Source organism: Oncorhynchus keta, chromosome 1, assembly GCF_023373465.1.
Source record: "Oncorhynchus keta strain PuntledgeMale-10-30-2019 chromosome 1, Oket_V2, whole genome shotgun sequence".
In the NCBI taxonomy this organism is placed as follows: Eukaryota; Metazoa; Chordata; class Actinopteri; order Salmoniformes; family Salmonidae; genus Oncorhynchus; species Oncorhynchus keta.
The window spans coordinates 66638541-66658882 of NC_068421.1; the positions used below are offsets into that span (position 1 = coordinate 66638541).

General features: G+C 40.9%; 2 protein-coding genes across 17 annotated transcripts in view; both read left to right on the forward strand.

The window, feature by feature from the left end:
- The window catches only part of mcf2l2 (MCF.2 cell line derived transforming sequence-like 2), a 116427-nt gene extending 100938 nt beyond the window's left edge, over positions 1-15489 (forward strand). For 5 of the 12 annotated variants that reach the window (XM_035782658.2, XM_035782667.2, XM_052458295.1 and 2 more), the window contains 8 exons: positions 839-937; positions 5454-5540; positions 6116-6190; positions 6578-6667; positions 7022-7137; positions 7625-7740; positions 12682-12779; positions 13494-15489. In XM_035782658.2, coding sequence (XP_035638551.1) covers positions 839-937; positions 5454-5540; positions 6116-6190; positions 6578-6667; positions 7022-7137; positions 7625-7740; positions 12682-12779; positions 13494-13585 — 773 coding nt within the window. In that variant the 3' untranslated portion in view covers positions 13586-15489. The remainder of the gene's footprint in view (positions 1-838; positions 938-5453; positions 5541-6115; positions 6191-6577; positions 6668-7021; positions 7138-7624; positions 7741-12681; positions 12780-13493) is intronic. The other 7 variants (XM_035782699.1, XM_052458308.1, XM_035782683.2 and 4 more) reach the window with 7 other exon arrangements.
- Positions 15490-18081: 2592 nt separating this feature from the next.
- LOC118391401 (protein ECT2-like) overlaps positions 18082-20342 on the forward strand; it is a 32762-nt gene continuing 30501 nt past the window's right edge. For 3 of the 5 annotated variants that reach the window (XM_035782756.2, XM_035782784.2, XM_035782802.2), the window contains exons 1-3: positions 18823-18841; positions 19283-19439; positions 19587-19666. In XM_035782756.2, coding sequence (XP_035638649.1) covers positions 18824-18841; positions 19283-19439; positions 19587-19666 — 255 coding nt within the window. In that variant the 5' untranslated portion in view covers position 18823. Of the gene's footprint in view, positions 18408-18821; positions 18842-19282; positions 19440-19586; positions 19667-20342 lie in introns of those variants that run through there. The other 2 variants (XM_035782766.2, XM_035782776.2) reach the window with 2 other exon arrangements.

The window sequence follows — 20342 nt, forward strand, 5'->3', positions numbered from 1 at the left end:
AAAAGCTCTGATTTATTTTCTAATCTCAAGATCTCCAGAAGGCCAGAGTAACCTCAGAGGACAGAAGCAGCAGCTGCGTTGACATCTCTCTGTTTGGCAGCTTTGACAGAGGTGTGAGAAGAGATGAACCTGGAAGTTGTGATTATTCTGTGTTCTCACAATCAGAAGGTGATAATTATGTACATGATAATATGGACATTTTGAGCGGTCCTCCAGGGCAGGTAGTTCAAGTGTCCTTGAAATCACACACTCTCCAAGACAAGCTGTCCATTTTGAAAAAGTGTAAAACTGTCTTCTAGTTTTGGCATCGGCAGGTGTCTAAATCCTTATACCGTTGCAGTTCCAGCATGGTTGTGGAGGACTCTTCTCTTCCTAATGCAGGTTGTGTTGATGGAACATAGAGGGGTAAATCATGGACCAGGTTTGTCCATATGGTGAAAGTCTCCATGAAATTCCATGGCAAACGTATCATGCATCTCAGAGCTCTGTCAGCATTGTGATTAGACCAGAGAGAGACCTGTTTAGTGGAGATGAGAAAGAACTAGAATAAAGCCATCATTAAGGACCATCTGTCTCCAACATAATCTTACAAACATAATTTTTTACAACCTTGTCAGCACTCTTCAAACTTGTGACAATTTGAATATATTTTCAGAAATAGGTATTTTCAGAATCAGTTTTCATGCGGACTCAAGTGTGGGTGGTTGAAATGGGGTCTCCATAATGTCCAGGATTGTCATGGTATCCATTACTCTTACAAAGTCGTCCCTCAGGCTTTCTCTCTACCCTCTGCTTCTGCTTTCTCCTTTACCGTTTTCCTCTCCCTTTCCCTCCCTAGCTGAGGCTTCTGCAACTAATAGCCCTGACCACAATGCTGCTCTCGCTAGAAAGCGCTTCACCTTGCAGGGCCTCTCCAATAGAAGGTCTCTTCCCTCAGGTAAAGAAGCCATGACATCTCCACTGACCTGCTCACCTGTCCTTATCACCACCCTGTCCTCATCCTGTCTTTGAAGAGGTCCCACTCATTGTGTTGTATACAACTTCACCTACTCTCATTCATTCTCTTTGTTAGTCATTATCCTTAGCCTGCTACTCTCTATGTTCTCGTGCCGCAGGCAGTGCTGCTAATACACACTGGTGTTTTCGCTTAGAGCAGAGAACTAGTGTATGTAAATTATGTCAGGCGGAGTCAGAGGAAGGCACAAAAAATTGTCAGACTCCAGCCACCTAAGCCATAGACTGTCCTCTCTGCTACCGCACGGCAACTGGTACCAGTGCACCAAGTCTGGAACCAACAGGACCTTAAACAGCTTCTACCCCCAAGCCATGAGACTGCTCAACAAGATTGCTAAATAGCTAATCAAGTGGTTACCCAGACTACCTGCATTTACCCTTTTTTTGCACTGACTATGCACACACACTAGACTCTACCCACACACTCACACATACTTACACCGACAACCCAACACACACATGCACACATTACATACTCCCACATACACATATGCACACACATGCATACCGATAACACACTCACACCACGTATGCTCCTGCTCCACATACGCTGCTGCTACAGATCAATCTATTATCTCTCCTGTTACCTAGTTACTTTATCCCTATATATATACTCAGTGGCCAGTTTATTAGATACACCCATCTAGTACCGGGTCGGACCCTCCTTTGCCTCCAGAACAGACTGAATTCTTTGGGGAATGGAAACATTGCTCAGTTGGTATCAAGGGACCTAATGTGTGCCAGGAAAATATTCCCCACACTATTATACCGCCGCCACGAGCCTGTACTGTTGACACCAAGCAGGATGGGGCCATAGACTCATGCTGCTTACAAATCAGCATGACCCAACAGGAACTGGAATTTGTTCGACCCTTCCTCAATTGTCCAGTGTTGGTGATCGCCTACCCACTGGAGGTGCTTCTTCTTGTTTTTAGCTGATAGGAGTGGAACCCTATGTGGTCATCTGTTGCAATAGCCCATCCGTGAGAAGTTGTGCGTTCTGAAATGCCGTTCTGCATAATACATGCCATTATTTGCTTATTTATGGACCGCCTGTTAGCGATTCTTGCCATTCTCCTTCGACCTCTCATCAACGATCTGTTTTCGCCCACAGGAATTCCGCTCACTGGATGTTTTTTGTTTTTCGACTCAGTACTGGTACTCACTGTATATAGCCATAGTATATAGTTATTAGTTATATGGTTATTTTTCTTGTTATTGTTATTCACTGTGTATTTATTTCTTGTCATTATTTTTTATTTTGTATCTTTTAACTCTGCATTGTTGGGGATTGTTGAACCCGTCAGTAAGCATTTCACCCTTAGTCTACACCTGTAGTTTACGAAGCATGTGACAGATAACATTTGATTTGATTAGAATTTTCCAAATACTAGTATGTCTCGAGAATAAAGGGATTTCACATTTTCAAGACTATGGAACAACCTTGGCATCCAAGCAATGAAAATGCATGAAGGCTAAATCCGCAGACAGGTAGCCTTAGTAAATGTCAGCCTGTAATGCTTTTGACATTCAAAAGTGTATTAACATTTTTTTAAGAGGATGGTTTGATTCAAGGTTCTTCTCCACAGAATACATCCTTAATAACAATACTGATAGCCTGATTAGCTACATCTGATTATATTTTACAACAAACATTAGATTTATTTTAGTTAAACAAACCAATTGAACAGGGAGAGGTTTATTTTATTATTATTTACTTACCACTTTGGTGCTATTACAGGGGTCTTGTGGTTTGTAAGTGGGCAATAACATTACTGTACATAATATGTCGTCATTTGTATGGTGATAATCTAATACTGTGTAGTTGGCTCCATTCATGATGCAGAGCAGGCTAGCTGAAGAGAAATGGACACTGAGGGGGTGATGTTTTTGTACTTATTGGCCCGCCGAGGTAATGCCTCGCTGTGAACTTGAGTTGTCGATAGATTTCATCTTGCTACCATACCCCACCCCACCCATACCCCACCCATCCTAAATGATATCATGACCGCCATCGATAAAATACAGTAGGAGCAGCCGTCTTCATTGACCTGGCCAAGGCTTTTGACTCAGTCACTGCATTCTTATCGGCAGACTCAACAGCCTTGCTTTCTCTCATGACTGCCTCGCCTGGTTCACTAACTACTTCTCAGATAGAGTTCAGTGTGTCAAATCGGAGGGCCTGTTGTCGAGACCTCTGGCAGTCTCTATGGGGGTGCCACAGGATTAAATTCTCGGGCCAACTCTTTTCTCTGTATATATCAATGATGTCGCTCTTGCTGCGGGTGATTCTTTGATCCACCTCTACGCAGACGACACCATTCTGTATACATCTGGCCCTTCTTTGTTAACAAACCTCCAAACAAGCTTCAACGCCATACAACACTCCTTGCGTGGCCTCCAATTGCTCTTCAATGAAAGTAAAACGAAATGCATGCTCTTCAACCGATCGCTACCCCTCCCACCGACTAGCATCACTACTCTGGACGGTTCCGACTTAGAATATGTCGACAACTATAAATACCTAGGTGTCTGGCTAGACTGTAAACTCTCCTTCCAGACTCATATTAAGCATCTCCAATCCAAAGTTAAATCTAGAATTGGCTTCCTATTCCCTAACAAAGCCTCCTTCACTCATGCTGCCAAACATACCCTCGTAAAACTGACTATCCTACCGATCCTTGACTTTGGCGATGTCATTTACAAAATAGCTTCCAACACTCTACTCAGCAAATTGGATGCAGTCTATCACAGTGCCATCCATTTTTTCACCAAAGCCCCATATACTACCCACCACTGCGACCTGTATGCTCTTGTTGGCTGGTCCTCACTACATATTCGTCACCAAACCCACTGGCTCCAGGTCATCTATAAGTCTTTGCTAGGTAAAGCTCTGCCTTATCTCAGCTCACTGCTCACTATAGCAACACCCACCCGTAGGTATATTTCACTGGTCATCCCCAAAGCCAACACCTCCTTTGTCTGCCTGTCCTTCCAGTTCTCTGCTGCTGATGACTGGAACGAATTGCAAAAATCACTGAAGTTGGAGACTTATATTTCCCTCACTAACTTTAAGCATCAGCTGTCAGAGCAGCTTACCGATCACTGCAGCTGTAAACAGCCCATCTGTAAATAGCCCATCCAACCAACTACCTACTTTATCCCCATATTTGTTATTGTTTTGTGCTCTTTTGAACACCAGTATTTCTACTTGCACATCCTCATCTGCACATATATCACTCCAGTGTAAATTGCTAAATTGTAATTACTTCGCCACTATTGGCCTATGTATTGCCTTACCTCCTTACCACTAGCGGTTCTGGGGGGGAGCCAGTGCCCCTGTGACAACAATTTTGGAACCCCTTGTGGCCCCCCTAAATGTGGTGTATCTCATTTTTGCTGTCGTTCTTTTTTTTACATCCTTTATTAGACAGTGGCAATGCGGAACATGATCTTTTGCCTGCTAATGAAATGCAGTGAAGAAAATGATATGACAACAATAACGTCTAATGTAACTGGCCCCTCCTATCAGTACAACTGGCCCCAGTTTGGCCACCCGCAATCGAAATGGTCTAGAACCTCCACTGCTCCTTACTTCATCTGCTCACACTGTATACAGATTTTTCTATTGTGTTATTGACTGTATGTTTGTTTATTCCATGTGTAACTCTGTGTTGTTGTTTTTGTAGCACTGCTATGCTTTATCTTGGCCAGGTCGCGGGTTGTAAATGAGAACTTGTTCTCAACTGGCCTACCTGGTTAAATAAAGGTGAAATAAAAAATCGACAAAATAATTGGTTTCTAATATGCGCCTGTGAGGATGCCGCCACCCGCCCGCAATGTCCACGATTTGTCTTCATCTTCCTGCACTTCCTCGTGTCTCCTCCATTCATTGCATGTTTCTCAGTCCCACAGTCAACCGCCTGCCTGTTTGAACTCACTAATTTGATACAACTAAGAGAAATTAATAATCTTGAAGGGATAGCGTGCCATTTTGGCAATTAAGTCTCTGCGTGCTGTTTTGAAGGAAGTTGAAGGTCTGGAGCCATTGCTAACTATCATTAACGCAATGACTGGAAGTCTAAAGGAACAGCTAGCATGCTTCTACTTCCTTCAAACTGCATGAAGAGACACAAAAATACACTCCATGAGGTCATCTGACTCTGGGTAAGTAGAAAAAAGGGCTTAATTGCTAAAATGTCACACTATACATTTAAGCTGGACAGTGTATAGTGAGGAATCAACAGTGACAGTTATCACCAAGTCTTGTATCAAATCAGAAGTCAATCCAGAGAAAAGGCAGGAATCCTTAAAGCAATATGCTCATTTAGCCTTGCCATTAAAATGTTTCTCTGTGCCTTCCTGTGCCATCCATCCCTCTCTCCCTCCCTCATATTCTTCTGCCCAGCTAATTGCTAACCCTGCCCTGCCTTTCACAGCCGATCCTCCATCTAAGGTGACAGATGTCACGCGCCGCTTCTCTTTAGCCTCCTCTATCAGTGTTTCCGCCACCAGACGCACAAAAGGTACCTGATTGCCTGGGGTCTTTCGCTTTCTTTTTATCTCTCCTTCCTTCGCCATCAAACTTTTGAAAGTATCTGAGAGCAGGTACAGACCGGTTAGTGAGGGGGCTCTTTGAGAGAGAGAGAGGGAAGGGAGAGAGGGCTAGAGATGTAGAGAGTAGGAGTCAGCTAAGGTAATGAGAATATTTTTTTTATTGACAAGTCCTACCCATTTATGAATCTCATGATATTGATGAGATGATGAATGATGAGATGATGTCTTTCTCAGAAATGAAACAAAAAGGAACATTTTTTGTTGTTGAGAAACCATAGTAATCAAATGTAAATTTTGATAAGCTGACATTTGGAATGTGGGGTGACATTCAGAGCTGCAAAGCATGTGCAATTGTTGTGGAATTTAGATGAGAACCTAATTTTGCCAATATTTCCCTTCTTTCTTCTTCCTAATTAATCAAGTATTTCAATCATTTATGAGCAATGAAAACTGAGAATGTACAATAAAATGGATTTTGCTTGACTGTCTCAATAGATCTAATTTTCCACTAACGCTTCCACTATGCATTCATTGCCCCTGACAGGTCCTCCTTCAACTCATGTTAAAAAGACCAAAAGACATGAGATAAAGAGTGATCCAACACCATTCGGTTATGAAGGTAGCTATAGCTATAGCAGTATGCTGTGGATCTGTGCATGTTCAGCCGTCTTTGTTAATGGGGACGGCTTTGCATTTTGGTGAGGTGACGTGTGTGTGTGTGTGCGCGTGCATGTGTGCTGGCATGCGTGTCTGTGTTCATGTGTGGGTGTGTGTTTTGCCTGCTCCGTTGTGATTCAATGTGATGCATGGTATATGTATTAGTTTGGCACAAAAAGTGCTGAACAAGATGACTTCACATTAGCAGTGCCATGTTGTTGGTAATGAGTCAGTGTGGCTGTGGAGCAATGATGGCTCCTTAATTTATTTCTGAATGCGTATATCAATTTCCTGCAATGTGATGTAAAATGGCATCCCAGTGGTCTGTAAAGAGCTCATTTCCTCCCAGATACATTACGCAGTGCTATCCCTGCTGCGAGCAGACATAAAGGCACCACAAGCACTGATTCAGCTGTGCCTCGGTCCACTTCTCAACCAGGTAATCTACTGATGGAAAGTCACGCTATGACCTATTTATCTTTTCTCATTTTGCTGGTTTTGGTTAAACATTTTTTGTCATTTTTTTGCCATTGAGTGTCTTGTTGTATGTGACACCTTTTCGATTGGTTTCTTGCATTGTGTTTTTTGTTTTTGTTGATATTTCCAACTTCTTCATACCTTCTTTGACTGTCAGAATAAATGTTTCAGAATGTTCAATGCTTATGTCTAAAGGGCACATTTGCAAAGCAGTGGATGTGTAATGCCATGTCTTAAAACGAACGTGTTCACTTATTCTAGTCAACTGAAGGGTTAACAGGACCTTGTCTTCTTTCTGTGTGCTCTTTTTCTCTAGGCTGGACCCAACGGTGTTTGCCTTCAATGGACACAGAGGACTTTGAAACCATCCATTCGAGTGCAGAGGAGCTCTCCAACTCTTCGGATGGTGAGGACCAGTCCAGTAATAAAAATGTAAGTAATGTTGAATAAATCCTGACAGGTAACTTCATCCCCTCCATCTTGTTGCTCCTCTTAAATCCTTTCAAATCCCGGGAAATAAATCCTCTCTGCTTAATTATTTCCCACCATCACCCATCTTGTTAACGCGGGCTGACGACTTGACATTTAAAAGACAAAATAGCCTAGTGTGGGTCTCCCCAGAGCCTCCGGATTTCTCCTTCCATTACAATCTTTCTGATGTATGAGAGCCGGAGATCTGTTTTAATGGAGGGCCTGCTTCACAACTCTACCACACTGAGAATAATGCTCCCTGAGTCCAACATGAGACTGACAGATGGACATGCTGTACACACACATAGAATAGATTGGTGGAGACATACACACGTCACATGACACACAGACAAGTTACACACCATCACATGCAAAGACAAACCACAACTACAAGGATAGGGCATCTCCTCTAAATCACCCTCCTCCTCCATTCTCTCCCTGCTCTTAGCGGGACAATGATCGCTTCCGTGTCCAGTTGACGTACGAGTCGAGGACAGCGCAGGACCTGTCTCTGGAGTCAGGAGATTTAGTACAGTTCCTGGATGAGGCAGAGAATGGCCACTGGTGAGTGATGGTTGCACCCACCTTCTCTATCCATTGAACACTATGAGAGTCCCAGAGAGAAACCAATTCTTCTGCCGTAGTAAGAGGGACCCAACTCAACAGGATAAAGCACAATCATATTAGTCATTGTTCCTGCACTGTATTCACACACTGCCCATCTCTATCTCTTCTCTGATTTAAAACTGTGTTTGTAAAAATGTATAACTAATAACAATGTTGTTCCCTTGGGACTGTGTAGTTTTATATAAAACATGTATTAATTGTAAAATTATTTCAATGAGGCATTCAGGATATTAAAGCATAAATGTTAAGTAGATCTGTATATCACAGTGGAAATTAAAACACAATGCCTAAATGAATAATATATCCGTCTGTTCGATTCATCCCACCACTATGAGGAGTGGTTATTACCTTCTCACAGTAATAGCCTCCAGAATCCATTGCAAGCCAGGGTGGATGAGAGAGGGATTGTGGTATCACACGAGCTTTCGCAGTGCATTTTGGGGTGACTAATACTCCATTAGATTAAAGCTGCACTTAAAAATGCTTTGAATATGCTCATATTTCATCACCTCATGCATATTTCATATTTTAAAACCATCTCCCATCATTTGCATCTTTGGGTTCTGGCACTAAAACATCTCACACAACCCTCTCCTCTCCTTTTCAGCAGTCATTTAAATGAATATTTTTTTTTTCATAGATGGAAGTCAACATGTACTGTACAGAAGTTTTTAAAACTCTGCACAACTCTCTTTGTGTATGATAGTTCTGACTAACTGAAATCTGGTCCACCATTTGCATTGATGTTAGCACAGTGCTCCCAGGAGCGGGTGCACCTGTCTGTCCATGCCACGGATAAGGTGTCAGCTTCACACCTAGCATCCACACGTAGGCTTCAGTACGTCCCCAGCCTACTCACTGTTGACAGCATATTTACAAATGCTGTCAACAGGAACAAGAATGTCTCCTTTTGTGACCATTTTGATTTCCTGTGGGAGCAACCAGCACTCTGTAAAAGAGAGGGGATTCACCCTAACCGCAGGGGTTCCAAGATTATCTCCAGCAACATTGCAAACTGTTTTAGAGACTGACAGCCAGGGTATATTAATGTTCCAGTCCTCTCTGTGCTAATCAACAACAGAGGACATGGAAAGCAAATCACCTCCTGTAGAAATGGTAGTACGGTCAATGTAACTTAATTTATGTTTCTCTCACTTCCCTGAATACCTATGTCAATCTGACAGCTTTTGTCATCAGTAATCATGTGCCTATAAACCTGAATTACACTGTTAGCACTGAGACAATTGACCCTAGTAGGAAGCCCATTGGGAGCAGTTCACCTTGCACTATCAGCGCAAATAAGCAACCCAGAAAAGGACAAAAATTGCCCACAATAACATATGTAGCCTCAGAAACAAGGTTCATGAAATCAATAACTTACAAACATCAGATAACATTCATTTCCTTGCTATCGATGAAACTCACTTGGATAATTAATTTGACACAATGGTAGCAATACATGGTTATAACATCTACAGAAGAGACAGGAATGATAATGGGGGAGGTGTTACTGTATACATTGAGTCATATTCCTGTAGAGCTTACAGAGGATCTCATGTCATGTTGTTGAAGTATTATGGCTTCAGGTTCACCCGCTTCAACTAAAGCCTATTCTTGTGGAAAATTGCTATACACCACTGAGTGCTAACAGTCAGTATCTTGATAATGTGTGAAGTGCTTGATAGTGTATGTGATATCAACAGAGAGTGTATATGATATCAACAGAGGGGTATATTTTCTGGGTGACCTAAATATTGACTCATTTTCTTCAAGCTGTCCACTCAAGAAAAAGCTTCAGACTGTAACCAGTGCCTGCGATCTGGTTCAGGTTATTATTCAACCTACCAGGGTATATATGAATGAAATCTTCCACGTGTATTGATCACATCTTTACTAATGCTGTAGAAATATGTTCTAAAGCAGTATCCACACCCATCGGATGTAGTGATCATAGTATAGTAGCCATATCTAGAAAAGCCAGTTTCAAAGACTGGGCCTAAAATAGTTTATAAGAGATCATACGAGAGGTTTTGTAGTGATTCCTATGTTGAAGATGTAAAGAATATTTGCTGGTCTGTGTGTATTGAGGAGCAACCAGATGCCAGAATTTACACATTTATGAAATTGTTTCTTCAATTTACTGATAAGCATGCACCCAGTGGACTGATGAGGAATTAAAAAAATGTATGGTTGAGAGGGACGAGGCGAAAGTCTGGCTCCAAAGCCGATTGGCAAATTGAGAAATCATATGAGTAAACTAAACAAAAAGAAGAAGAAGTTGTACTACGAAACAAAGATAAAAGATATAAAGGATGATTAAAAAGCCTTGGGGCAGCTTAAATTACATTTTTGTCAAAAAGGCAAACTCAGCTCCATCCTTCATTTAATCAGATGGCTTATTCATCACAAACCCTCTGATATTGCCAACTACTTGAATTACGTTTTCATTGGCAAGATTAGCAAACTCTGAACCTTCATATCCCTTAATAATTGACCAAATTATGAAAGACAAGCATTGTTATTTTGAATTCTTTAAAGTGAGCGTGGAAGGGGTGTAACAATTATTGCTGTCTATCATAAATGGCAAACCACCTGGTACTGACAACTTTGATGGAAAATTACTGAGGATGGTAACGGACTATATTACCACTCTTATTTTCCATCTCTTCAATCTAGACCTACAGGACAGTGTGTGCCCTCAGGCCTTGAGGGAAGCACAAGTAATGCCTCTACCCAAGAATAGCAAAGCACCCTTTATTGGCTCAAACAGCTGACCCATCAGCCTGCTACTGACCTTTAGTAAACTTTTGGAAGAAGTTGTTTGACCAGATACAGTACAATGCTATTTCACAGTAAACAAATTAACAACTGACTTTCAGCACGCATATAGGGAAGCGTACTCAACACTGACACAAATGATTGATGATTGGCAGAAAGAAATTGGTAATAAGAATTTTGTGGTAGCTGTTTGTTAGACTTCAGTGCAGCTTTTGACATTATCGATCGTAATCCGCTGCTGAAAAAAACATATGTGTTATGGCTTAACATCCTCTGCCATATCATGGAATGAGAGTTACCTACAGTATCTAACAGAACACAGAGGGTGTTTTTTAATGGAAGCCCCTCTAACGTAAACCAGGTAGAGTTGGGATACCACAAGGTAGCGGTCTTTCTTGGACCCTTACTTTTTTCTATTTTTACTAATGACCTACCACTAGTCTTGAGTAAAGCCTGTGTGTCTATTTATGCTGATGACTCAACATTATACATGCCAGCTACCACAGCAAGTGAAATCACTGCAACACTTAAAGAGCTGCAGTCAGTTTTAGAATGGGTGGCTAGTAATAAGCTTAATATATCCAAAACTAAAAGCATTGAATTTAGGACAAATGATTAGCTAAATATTGTAGTGAATAATGTGTCAATTGAGCAAGTTGAGAAGACCGAACTGCTAGGTGTAACCCAAGATTGTAAACTGACATCAGAACATATTGATGCAAGGTAGCTAAGATTGGGACAGATCTGTCTGTAAAGCTCTGCTTTCTTGACATCACAAGCAACAAAACAAGTCCTACAGGCCATAATTTTATCACACCTGGACTATCACCCAGTTATATGGTTGTGTCACACAAAAAGACATAGGCAAATTACAGTTTGCCCTGAACAGAGCAGAACAGCTGGCCCTTAAATTTTTATTTTTATTTTTTACCTTTATTTAACCAGGCAAGTCAGTTAAGAACACATTCTTATTTTCAATGACGGCCTGTTCAGAACGACAGATTTGTACCTTGTCAGCTCGGGGGTTTGAACTCGCAACCTTTCGGTTTCTAGTCCAACGCTCTAACCACTAGGCTACGCTGCCGCCCCAAATGCACACAGAGGGCTAATATCAATACCATGCTTGTCAATCTCTCCTGGTTCAAAGTAGAGGAAAGATTGACTGCATCACTACTTGTCTTTGTGAGAAGTAGTGGCATGTTGAAAGCACCAGATTGTCTGTTCAAACAGCTAACACACAGCTCAGACCCCCATACATACCCCACAAGACCTCCCAAGTGGGGTCTCTTCAGTACCAAAGTCTAGAACAGACTCTGGGAAAGGCACAGTACTATGACTACATGGAACTCTCTTTCACATTAAGTAACATAAGCGAGCAGTAAAATCTGATTTAAAAAAAAACCCTGATAAAACAGCACCTTATGACGTGTACTTTGAAGAGAGACACACAAACACGCATACGCACACACACTGTAAAATGTTATATTTTATATTGTACATTTCTAATAATAGAGTAATAATGCAATATGATGTATTGTTTTATTTATGATATAGGCTGTTTTTGTTGTTGTGATGTAATTGTTTTAATCCTGTAGCTGATGGGGGATCCTAATAAATACTAAATACATGAGAAATGTGGCCAGGGCACCTTTTAAGTCCCTTCATGTGGGTGGTTTGCATCAGGCCAAGGCCAGAGAGTGCTTGTTCTGCTAGGCAGAGCTGCAGAGTGTACAGAGTGTACAAACAGAATGCTGGGAGGATTTGAATGCATATAGGAAGCAGTACAGAGGCTTTGGACAGAATCAACTGTCGGCAGCAGCAGCATAACCAATGAATACACAAGCTTTCCATCACACGAATCAGGGTGTCAAAATCTGAAACTTTGGACTTGACAGTTCGCAGACAAGATCATAGAGAGAACTCCTGATCAAATACTATGCCTATAAATATGTGAGATTGTACACTCCCAGGGCCCCGTCAGCTCTCCCCACTGCCAGTGGCAGTAATCCAACACCTAGTCACTCTCTGATCACTTCTATTCCAGCATAAGGCCCTACACCAGCCTTTCCATTAAAGCCTACATTCTTTTTCATGTTTTAGGCTAGTCAAGAATCTTATTACTCAGAAGACAGGTCTGGTACCGCCCAGTGTACTTCAGACAGCAGCAGAAGGAGGTCACTCATACTGTAACACTACTGGTATTTCTGACTAATCCACATCCACTATAAAATTATGAGGTATTCCTGGCATTGCAAGAAAACACTCACCCTAGCTCAAAGCGGTAGTTTGATTCAGTGCTGGGGGATTGGGCGGGGTGCGTGCTTGGGTGGACTCTAACGTTAAAGCTTTTGCCTGAGAGGTGAACAAGCAAAGCATGATGTCATCCATTGCAGCATGATCTCTCTCTCCCCTCCCCCCCTCACTCCAGCCTTCCCTTGAAATGTTCAGTTCACAGCCTTGCTTGTCTTGTTGTCTTGGAGCTCTGTCCTTTAAACAAGTGCTCTCTCAAGCTCTTGTCTGCACTGAGAGGAATTCCATCTTCTGTTCTTTGCTTGGGCAGTTGACATATTTTTGCTCAGAGATTCCCCACTTGAAACAATTTATAAGCCACATTCCAGCAGCATACTGGTTTGTACTACTATAAAGTTTAATAGAAGCACTCTTCACTGGTATTGATCTTAATCAATATTGTTTCACCATCGTGTCCTTCTTTACACTGCTATTAAAACTGCATTGTTTGGTCAGTCATTGTATCCATTCTATGCAACCCCTCTCTAAAAATACTGATGGTGATGTTTGAATCTTAAGAATCACCACTCCCTTCACGCCTGTTGCTTGGCCTCCATAATGTTAGATCCTGACTCCCATGTATGTGAGTTTGCGTCTTTAACTTTTCTTTTTTTATATTCCAGATATCTTCAGTGACATGTGCACAGCAGCTCTGTCTGACTCAGAGGACAATGAAACCAGTACGTGGGGAGATGTATCTCAGGAAAGTAGATAAGCATGATGGACCATTTGGCCATGAACTTCTGGAACATGCTGTTAGCCCAACTTGGTCAAGCTTCAAAGTGGGGGAGCAATTTCAGCTGCTGTGCTCAGACAGAGAATAAGCAAGTCTGAAGTCAAGTCAATAGTGGTGTAGGTGCCCTCTGTTGTTGCTATGCTACACTGAAAATAAGACTTTTGCTCGGCTCAGCTACTGAGATTAAAGAAAATAACTTTTACCACCATTTTGCCATGTGTCAAACCCTGTACTTGATTTGTGCTCTCAAAGATATTCTGACGTGCCTTTGCTGCACACCACACTCTCTCCTGTGGCCTAATCAAGAGTGTATTCATTACGTCTTTCAACGGAAACCGTTTACTGTTTAAGAACCAAACAGAAACAAACAGAATGAAATGGGTAGGGAATTACCTGAATTTGTCCAGTAGAAACTTTAGTTTTTGTTGGAAAACGTTTTGCAACAGAATAGGCATAATGAATACACCCCAGGCAACCTTTTGTGAGGAGGGTCATCCTGAACACAGTGGGCCAGGAAGTACCACCATGGAAACTGGAGATCTTTCCATCGAGGGGAATGTGTTTGATCTATAGACTTAATTGGAGACAAGCTTGATTGTATTCTTACCTTTTAAAAATCCTTAAAGTTTAAATTTCTTCAAACTTTGTTTCGTCCTGCTGAATTCCTTGCCCTTACAGTTGTTTTATAAATAACTGAGGGATTTCTCATTTTGCAAGAGATATTATTCTATTCCCTGAACAAAATAAATTGCTCTTTACTTCATCTTATGTACATGTTATATATTTCATTTTTTTTCACTCGTGTAAAATCTGTGTATAACTATTCTATAAATCTCAATTCCCATCTGATCATTATATAAGTATTCATGCCATCTTCTTTCAGATTCTGGCTTGTGCCTCCCCATTGGATTCATCTCAAATCTACTGTGTGTCCTGGTTGGAATGTAGTGAATTCACCCATGAAATAGCATCTTATGGTTGATTATGATTACAAGCATTGAACATAGCATTGAACTTATTCTAACAATGCACTATGATTGTAATGAAAATATTCAAATTTTACTGTACAGAATATTTATTGCTATACGCTATGTTCCCAATATATAATGTTTTACTATTATGCATATTTAGGAAGTAGCTAAGAGCCATCAGTGATATGACTCATATGGTCCTTCAACAGTTTATCATCTGACTTTTGTATAAATATCAGTGTTTCTAAGCCATAGAATGGCGTTGAATGCCCCAGATATTATATAGCATACCTGAGATTGTCTACGGCCACAGTATAGCAATCTTGTAATATAAAGAGCCTCAAAAAGCTGTATTGCTACTGCAAACATTTTTGTATTTATTTATTTGACTTTTATATCCAGGTTAGTCATTGAGAACCATTTTTTTTCTCACAATAACAACATAGTATTCAATTAACTTGTCGCATCATCTCAATGTGATTAGATCTTCTCTGAATATGACCGTCAGGGAACATTTCAACAGTGTTTAACAATTTGGGGTGTTTTAAGAATTGGAAGACGCTGAAAGTTATCAGCACGTTCTCAAAGGGACTGAAGACAGAGGCAACTCTAGATGCAGTGTGGTAAATCCTGGTGATGGAATGTGAAGAAGAGGTCTGGACCTTTGCAAAAAATATCTAAGACGTTGTGAAATTCAGCCAAAAGGCAATGAATTCCCACAAAGTAGCTGCCTTTTTAGACAGGTTTTTGACTCAATTGTGATGATTTAAGGCTGTGTTAAAATGAAATGTCATTATTTAAGGTGAAATCAGAATAAATCTGTGACTGTTTTTATGAACCATGCCATCTAAGTGATGTGTAAATGATTTTTTCTGTAAAGTATATGATGAAATACATGTGTCTTGAAAGCCATTATTTATTTCTGCTCTTTTATCAGTAATCAATGGGGTTTCAGGTAGCAGAATACAGCCAGTCCAGTACATAATTGTAATTCCCTCAGTTGGTGACTGGTACTAAATGTTGATCTGCTTTCTTCTCCTGAGATGAAATTATATTTTAAAAACAAGCACCTAAAGTTTTAAATGCTCAAGACATCTAGTCTCTGGCACCAGTTGCATGAAAGAAATTATCAAAATAGCATTATTTATAGCACTTGAAAATTATGTCTAAAAACTTATATTCTTTCTCTCAGAATCAATCATTTTCACCAAAAACATTAACATAAACCTGCCACTCTAAGTGCATCAACAAATTTCTTTACTTAACTGTTATGAAACATATTTTTAGATTAAAAGATGTGTTCTTCTTCGTAGGCCAAATTTCCTTGCTGGTGAGTATCATATAGATGTACATTTCATGTAATTTTGCATTGCCTTTCACTATCTTTTAATTTCCATTGGCATATACACTATTAGGGCATATCTTAGCACTAGCTCCACTTCAATAAAGTGTTCCAAAAAAACTATTGTGCAGTGTCCTGGACCTTTTCATAAAGGTACTTATCACTGCAATGTGAGCATTTAGTCCATCACAGCCAATCACTGCGGTAGAAATTGAGTGTGGTACAGGGAATGACAATGGCAGGGGGGTGGGGGGCAAGGAAAGGCTTTGTTGTATAATGTCTTTCAAGTTACATATGGGAATACAGGTGGGGAGAGGAGTTGACACAAAGAGCTGGAGATGTGACAGGCATACAGAAGCTGGGACTTGAGGAAAAAAGGGAAAGGAGGAAAGGGCCTTGCTTGCGCTCATCACTTTGTCCTCCAGGCTTGGTGCAGGTTTCCAGAGGCTCTGTGAAGACAAACTCTACACCGCAGCCAGAAGGGCCTGCTGGGAGGAATTAATCATGAGCATCGGCCCCAGGAACAAACTCTCAGTGATGACACCAGGGAATCTTGGCCAGTTCAAAGAGGTAGGCATGTACTATCGGTATTTTGTCTTGAAGCCTTGTCTGGGTGCAAGTCTGAGAAAGTTGATTTGCCTGAGAGGGACTGAAATGAAAACCGTAGGTTGACGCTGTCTTGTTGCTCCACACTCCTCTTCTTGTAAGCCTAGAAACAGGGGAGAGGAATAAATTATGTGCCAGCCTATCTCACTTGTGAATGTACAATGCAACTTTCTCAAGTCAAATGTTATTGGTCATAAATATATTTAGCAGATGTTATTTCAGGTGTAGCGGAATGCTTGTGTTCCTAGCTCCAACAGTGCAGTAGTATCTAAAAATTCACAACAATACATACAAATCTAAAAGTAAAAGAATGGAATTAAGAAATATATAAATATTAGGATGAGCAATGTCAGTGGCATTGACTAAAATACAATAGAATAGAATACAGTATATAAATATAAAATGAGTAAAGCAGTATGTAAACATTATTAAAGTGGCTAGTGTCCCACTATTAAAGTGACCAGTGATTCCATGTCTATGTATATAGGGCAGCATCTTCTAATGTCCAGTGAATAACCAGGTGATAGCCGGCTAGTGATGGCTATTTAACAGTCTGATGGCCTTGAGACAGAAGCTGTTTTTCAGTCTTTATGTCCCAGCTTTGGTGCACATGTATTGACCTCTCCTTCCTGGTGGTAGCTGGGAGAACAGGCCGTGGCTGGGGTGGTTGATGTCCTTGATTATCTTGTTGGCCTTCCTGTGACATTGGGTGCTGCAGGTGTCGGGAGGGCAGGCAGTGCCCCTGGGGATGTGTTGGGCAGACCGCATCACCCTCTGGAGAACCCTGCGGTTGCGGATGGTGGAGTTGCGGTACCAGGTGGCGATACAGCCCGACAGGATTCTCTCAATTGAGCATCTGTAAAAGTTTGTGAGGGTCTTAGGGGCCAAGCCAAATTTCTTCAGCCTCCTGAGTTTGAAGAGGCGCTGTTGCGCCTTCTTCACCACACTGTCTGTGTGGGTGGACCATTACAGATTGTCAATGTGTACTGTGAGGAACTTGAAGCTTTATGCAATACTTATTAACTTATTAACAGCACCGTAACAGTTGGCATTTGGTAGGTTATTGGTAGGTTCTCAGCAATAGGGCAGGCTACGAATCTTCATTATTTTGGTCAACAATATTGTAGCTTGAAAAAAAGCAGAGGTATGTAATATAGACGACTTTTGTCCCAAATCTCAATTAACTACAAGTTAATTTTTTTAATTTTTTTATTTCACCTTTATTTAACCAGGTAGGCTAGTTGAGAACAAGTTCTCATTTCCAACTGCGACCTGGCCAAGATAAAGCATAGCAGTGTGAACAGACAACAACACAGAGTTACACATGGAGTAAACAATTCATTATTATTATTTGGGGATTTATAATAGAAGCGGGGAATTTGAAGAATCTCTGATGAAAAGGTGTGTGTGGAACATCGTAGTCAACCCGTGTCCACCGCAGTGTCAGTGGGCATCGTAGTTTGAATCCACGAGCCAATCAGAAGCTCCGTAGTGCTGCTTCCGTTCAGGCATTCCCATTCTTGTCCAATCAGATTACACCCGCCTCGCATGCCTTGCTTTTTGAATTCAGGTTGAGCGAACTTTGTTGTCCATGGGCGTACAATGTCCCAAACAAAATGGATTATGCAGACAAACAATTAATTCCGACAACCAAAGTTAATTTCGCGTTTTCAGTATGCATTAGATAAGATTTACGTAAATATTTGTTTGTTGTACCGCAAACATATAAATAAATAATATATATATTTACTTTTAGAGACAAGAATAACCTGCAGATAGCAGTGTCAATTCAGTTAGCCAACCGCTAGCTGAACTGGTCGACTAGCCAGTTTACAACTGTCACCTGCGATTCTTTTTTTGTTTGTTATTTCCAAAGCTTTGGGTAAGTCCTTTGATGTTTCTGTTTACTTCTCCCAGCAACCATGATTATTAAGTAACTAGCTAACAAAATATGCACCTTTGACCTTGCTAGCAAGCATGTTTAACAAGTGAGCTCGCGTTAATTAGCTAGCTAAAGTTTTTCAGCAGGTCGCTAGCAACACGTTGGGTAATGTATATAACTACTGTTAACGTTAGCCAGCCTGCTTCGTTCAGCCTTTGACAAGTTTGTCCACTGTACGTTAACGCACACATTGTTTCCAGCTAAGTAACAGCAACGACCTTGATGAACAACTTGCGATGTATGTTACTATATTTGTACGTGGCCATGGGATATTGCTTTCAACATAAAAAGTTCAAATCGACTGAGTACGTCTAACTTTGGGACACACTGCATAGCTAACGTTACACCGACTCCTGATGTTGTCACAATGCAAAGTACGAAAGCTACCAAAAACGCTTTAAATGCCCTGCCTGAATAACGATAACTAGTTATACATTTAGAACAGCAGTTGGAAGTTAGTTAGCTAACGTTAGTGGACCAACTTCTTACTTGCTCAAACCAATGTAGACATTGCACCAATGTGCACATAGCTAACGTTAGCTAGCTAACAGTTACCAATATTCAGATACTGTACGTAACGTTAAATCTTAGAAAACAAACCAATCGTAATCATGTGCCTAACTTGCTATCTTGATTCTAACGTTAACACTCAGATCAACTACACTCATCCAAACTAGTTGGTTTTGTAACAGCACAGTCAGGCCTAGTTCAGACTAGAACATAACATTCGTTTCCGTTTTTATTCCAGGTTTGGCAGTTGACACCTCACTCTCTCCTCAAGCTCTGACTCTCCTAACGTTTGATTGTTTTGACAGGATTGTGCCAACCCCTGTCACACTGCCATGGCTGACAGCAGCATAGTTACTTTGGGGATGGCTCGTAGCCTGCTGGTGGACTCTTCTGTGTATGACTCCAGGTTGGCTGAGACTACTAAGGATGTATTCCTGAGTTTGGACTGTGAAGACATGGAAGGCAAGAGTTTCCCCTTCTCTCAATCAGTTGGATATTAACTTCCTTTTACCTGAGGCTGTCACTCAAAACAGGAAAGACTTCTTTCTATGATTGCTTTCACATTACCTTTGAGATTCACTGAGCCCTTAGTCCTCTATTCTCTTGTAGAGATGCTGCATCGTGTCGAAACCAGAGTCGTTCTTGTGGGAGAAGCTGCCAAAAATGGAGCACTTGTTAAAGCACTGCAGGTACCATGCCCTAATAGTTCTGAGCCCAGTTGTATGGGTTGTCATTGTGAAAACATTGCATTGTTTTGTTTCTTGTTATTGTTTTTATTGTTTTAAGGATAATGAGTGCATTGTGTCAATGTTATTACAAATAAATGTGGGACTAATATAGCCTATATATTTAGAAGTCTAGCTTTGGCCAAGATGAGAAGAATCTCACCCAGGTTCTCCAGTTAAACTTCAGACTCTGTCCTATCCATAGCCTTTAGAGACCCACTACTGCCAAAGCTTTCATAGTGAAGGCAGGACAGGAGACATGTCTGTCTGTGAGTCAGGGGAGGAGAGTGGGCAAATGTGATTTGTCTGTGAACGTGAAACAGCACAAGCCTAACTGCTGGAATAAAAATGGGTTCACCCTTGAGAACAACTGAGAAACTTGTCATATCTGAAGAATAATCAGAATCTTGTTCAGGGTAATGCCTCTGCATCCATGAAAAAAATCGTAAATCCATATTTGCATTTTTAGTTTTTTTTTTAAACAGTATCATTCAAACATGGATTTATGGTACAGTAGAGAACTTAAAACATTTTTTTTTTATTGTACAGAGGCATTATCCAGAATGAGATTGAGTTGGTTTGGAGTGTTTTGCAGATTTTTACAACATTCTTTAGACACATTTTAAAATTGCATTGTATT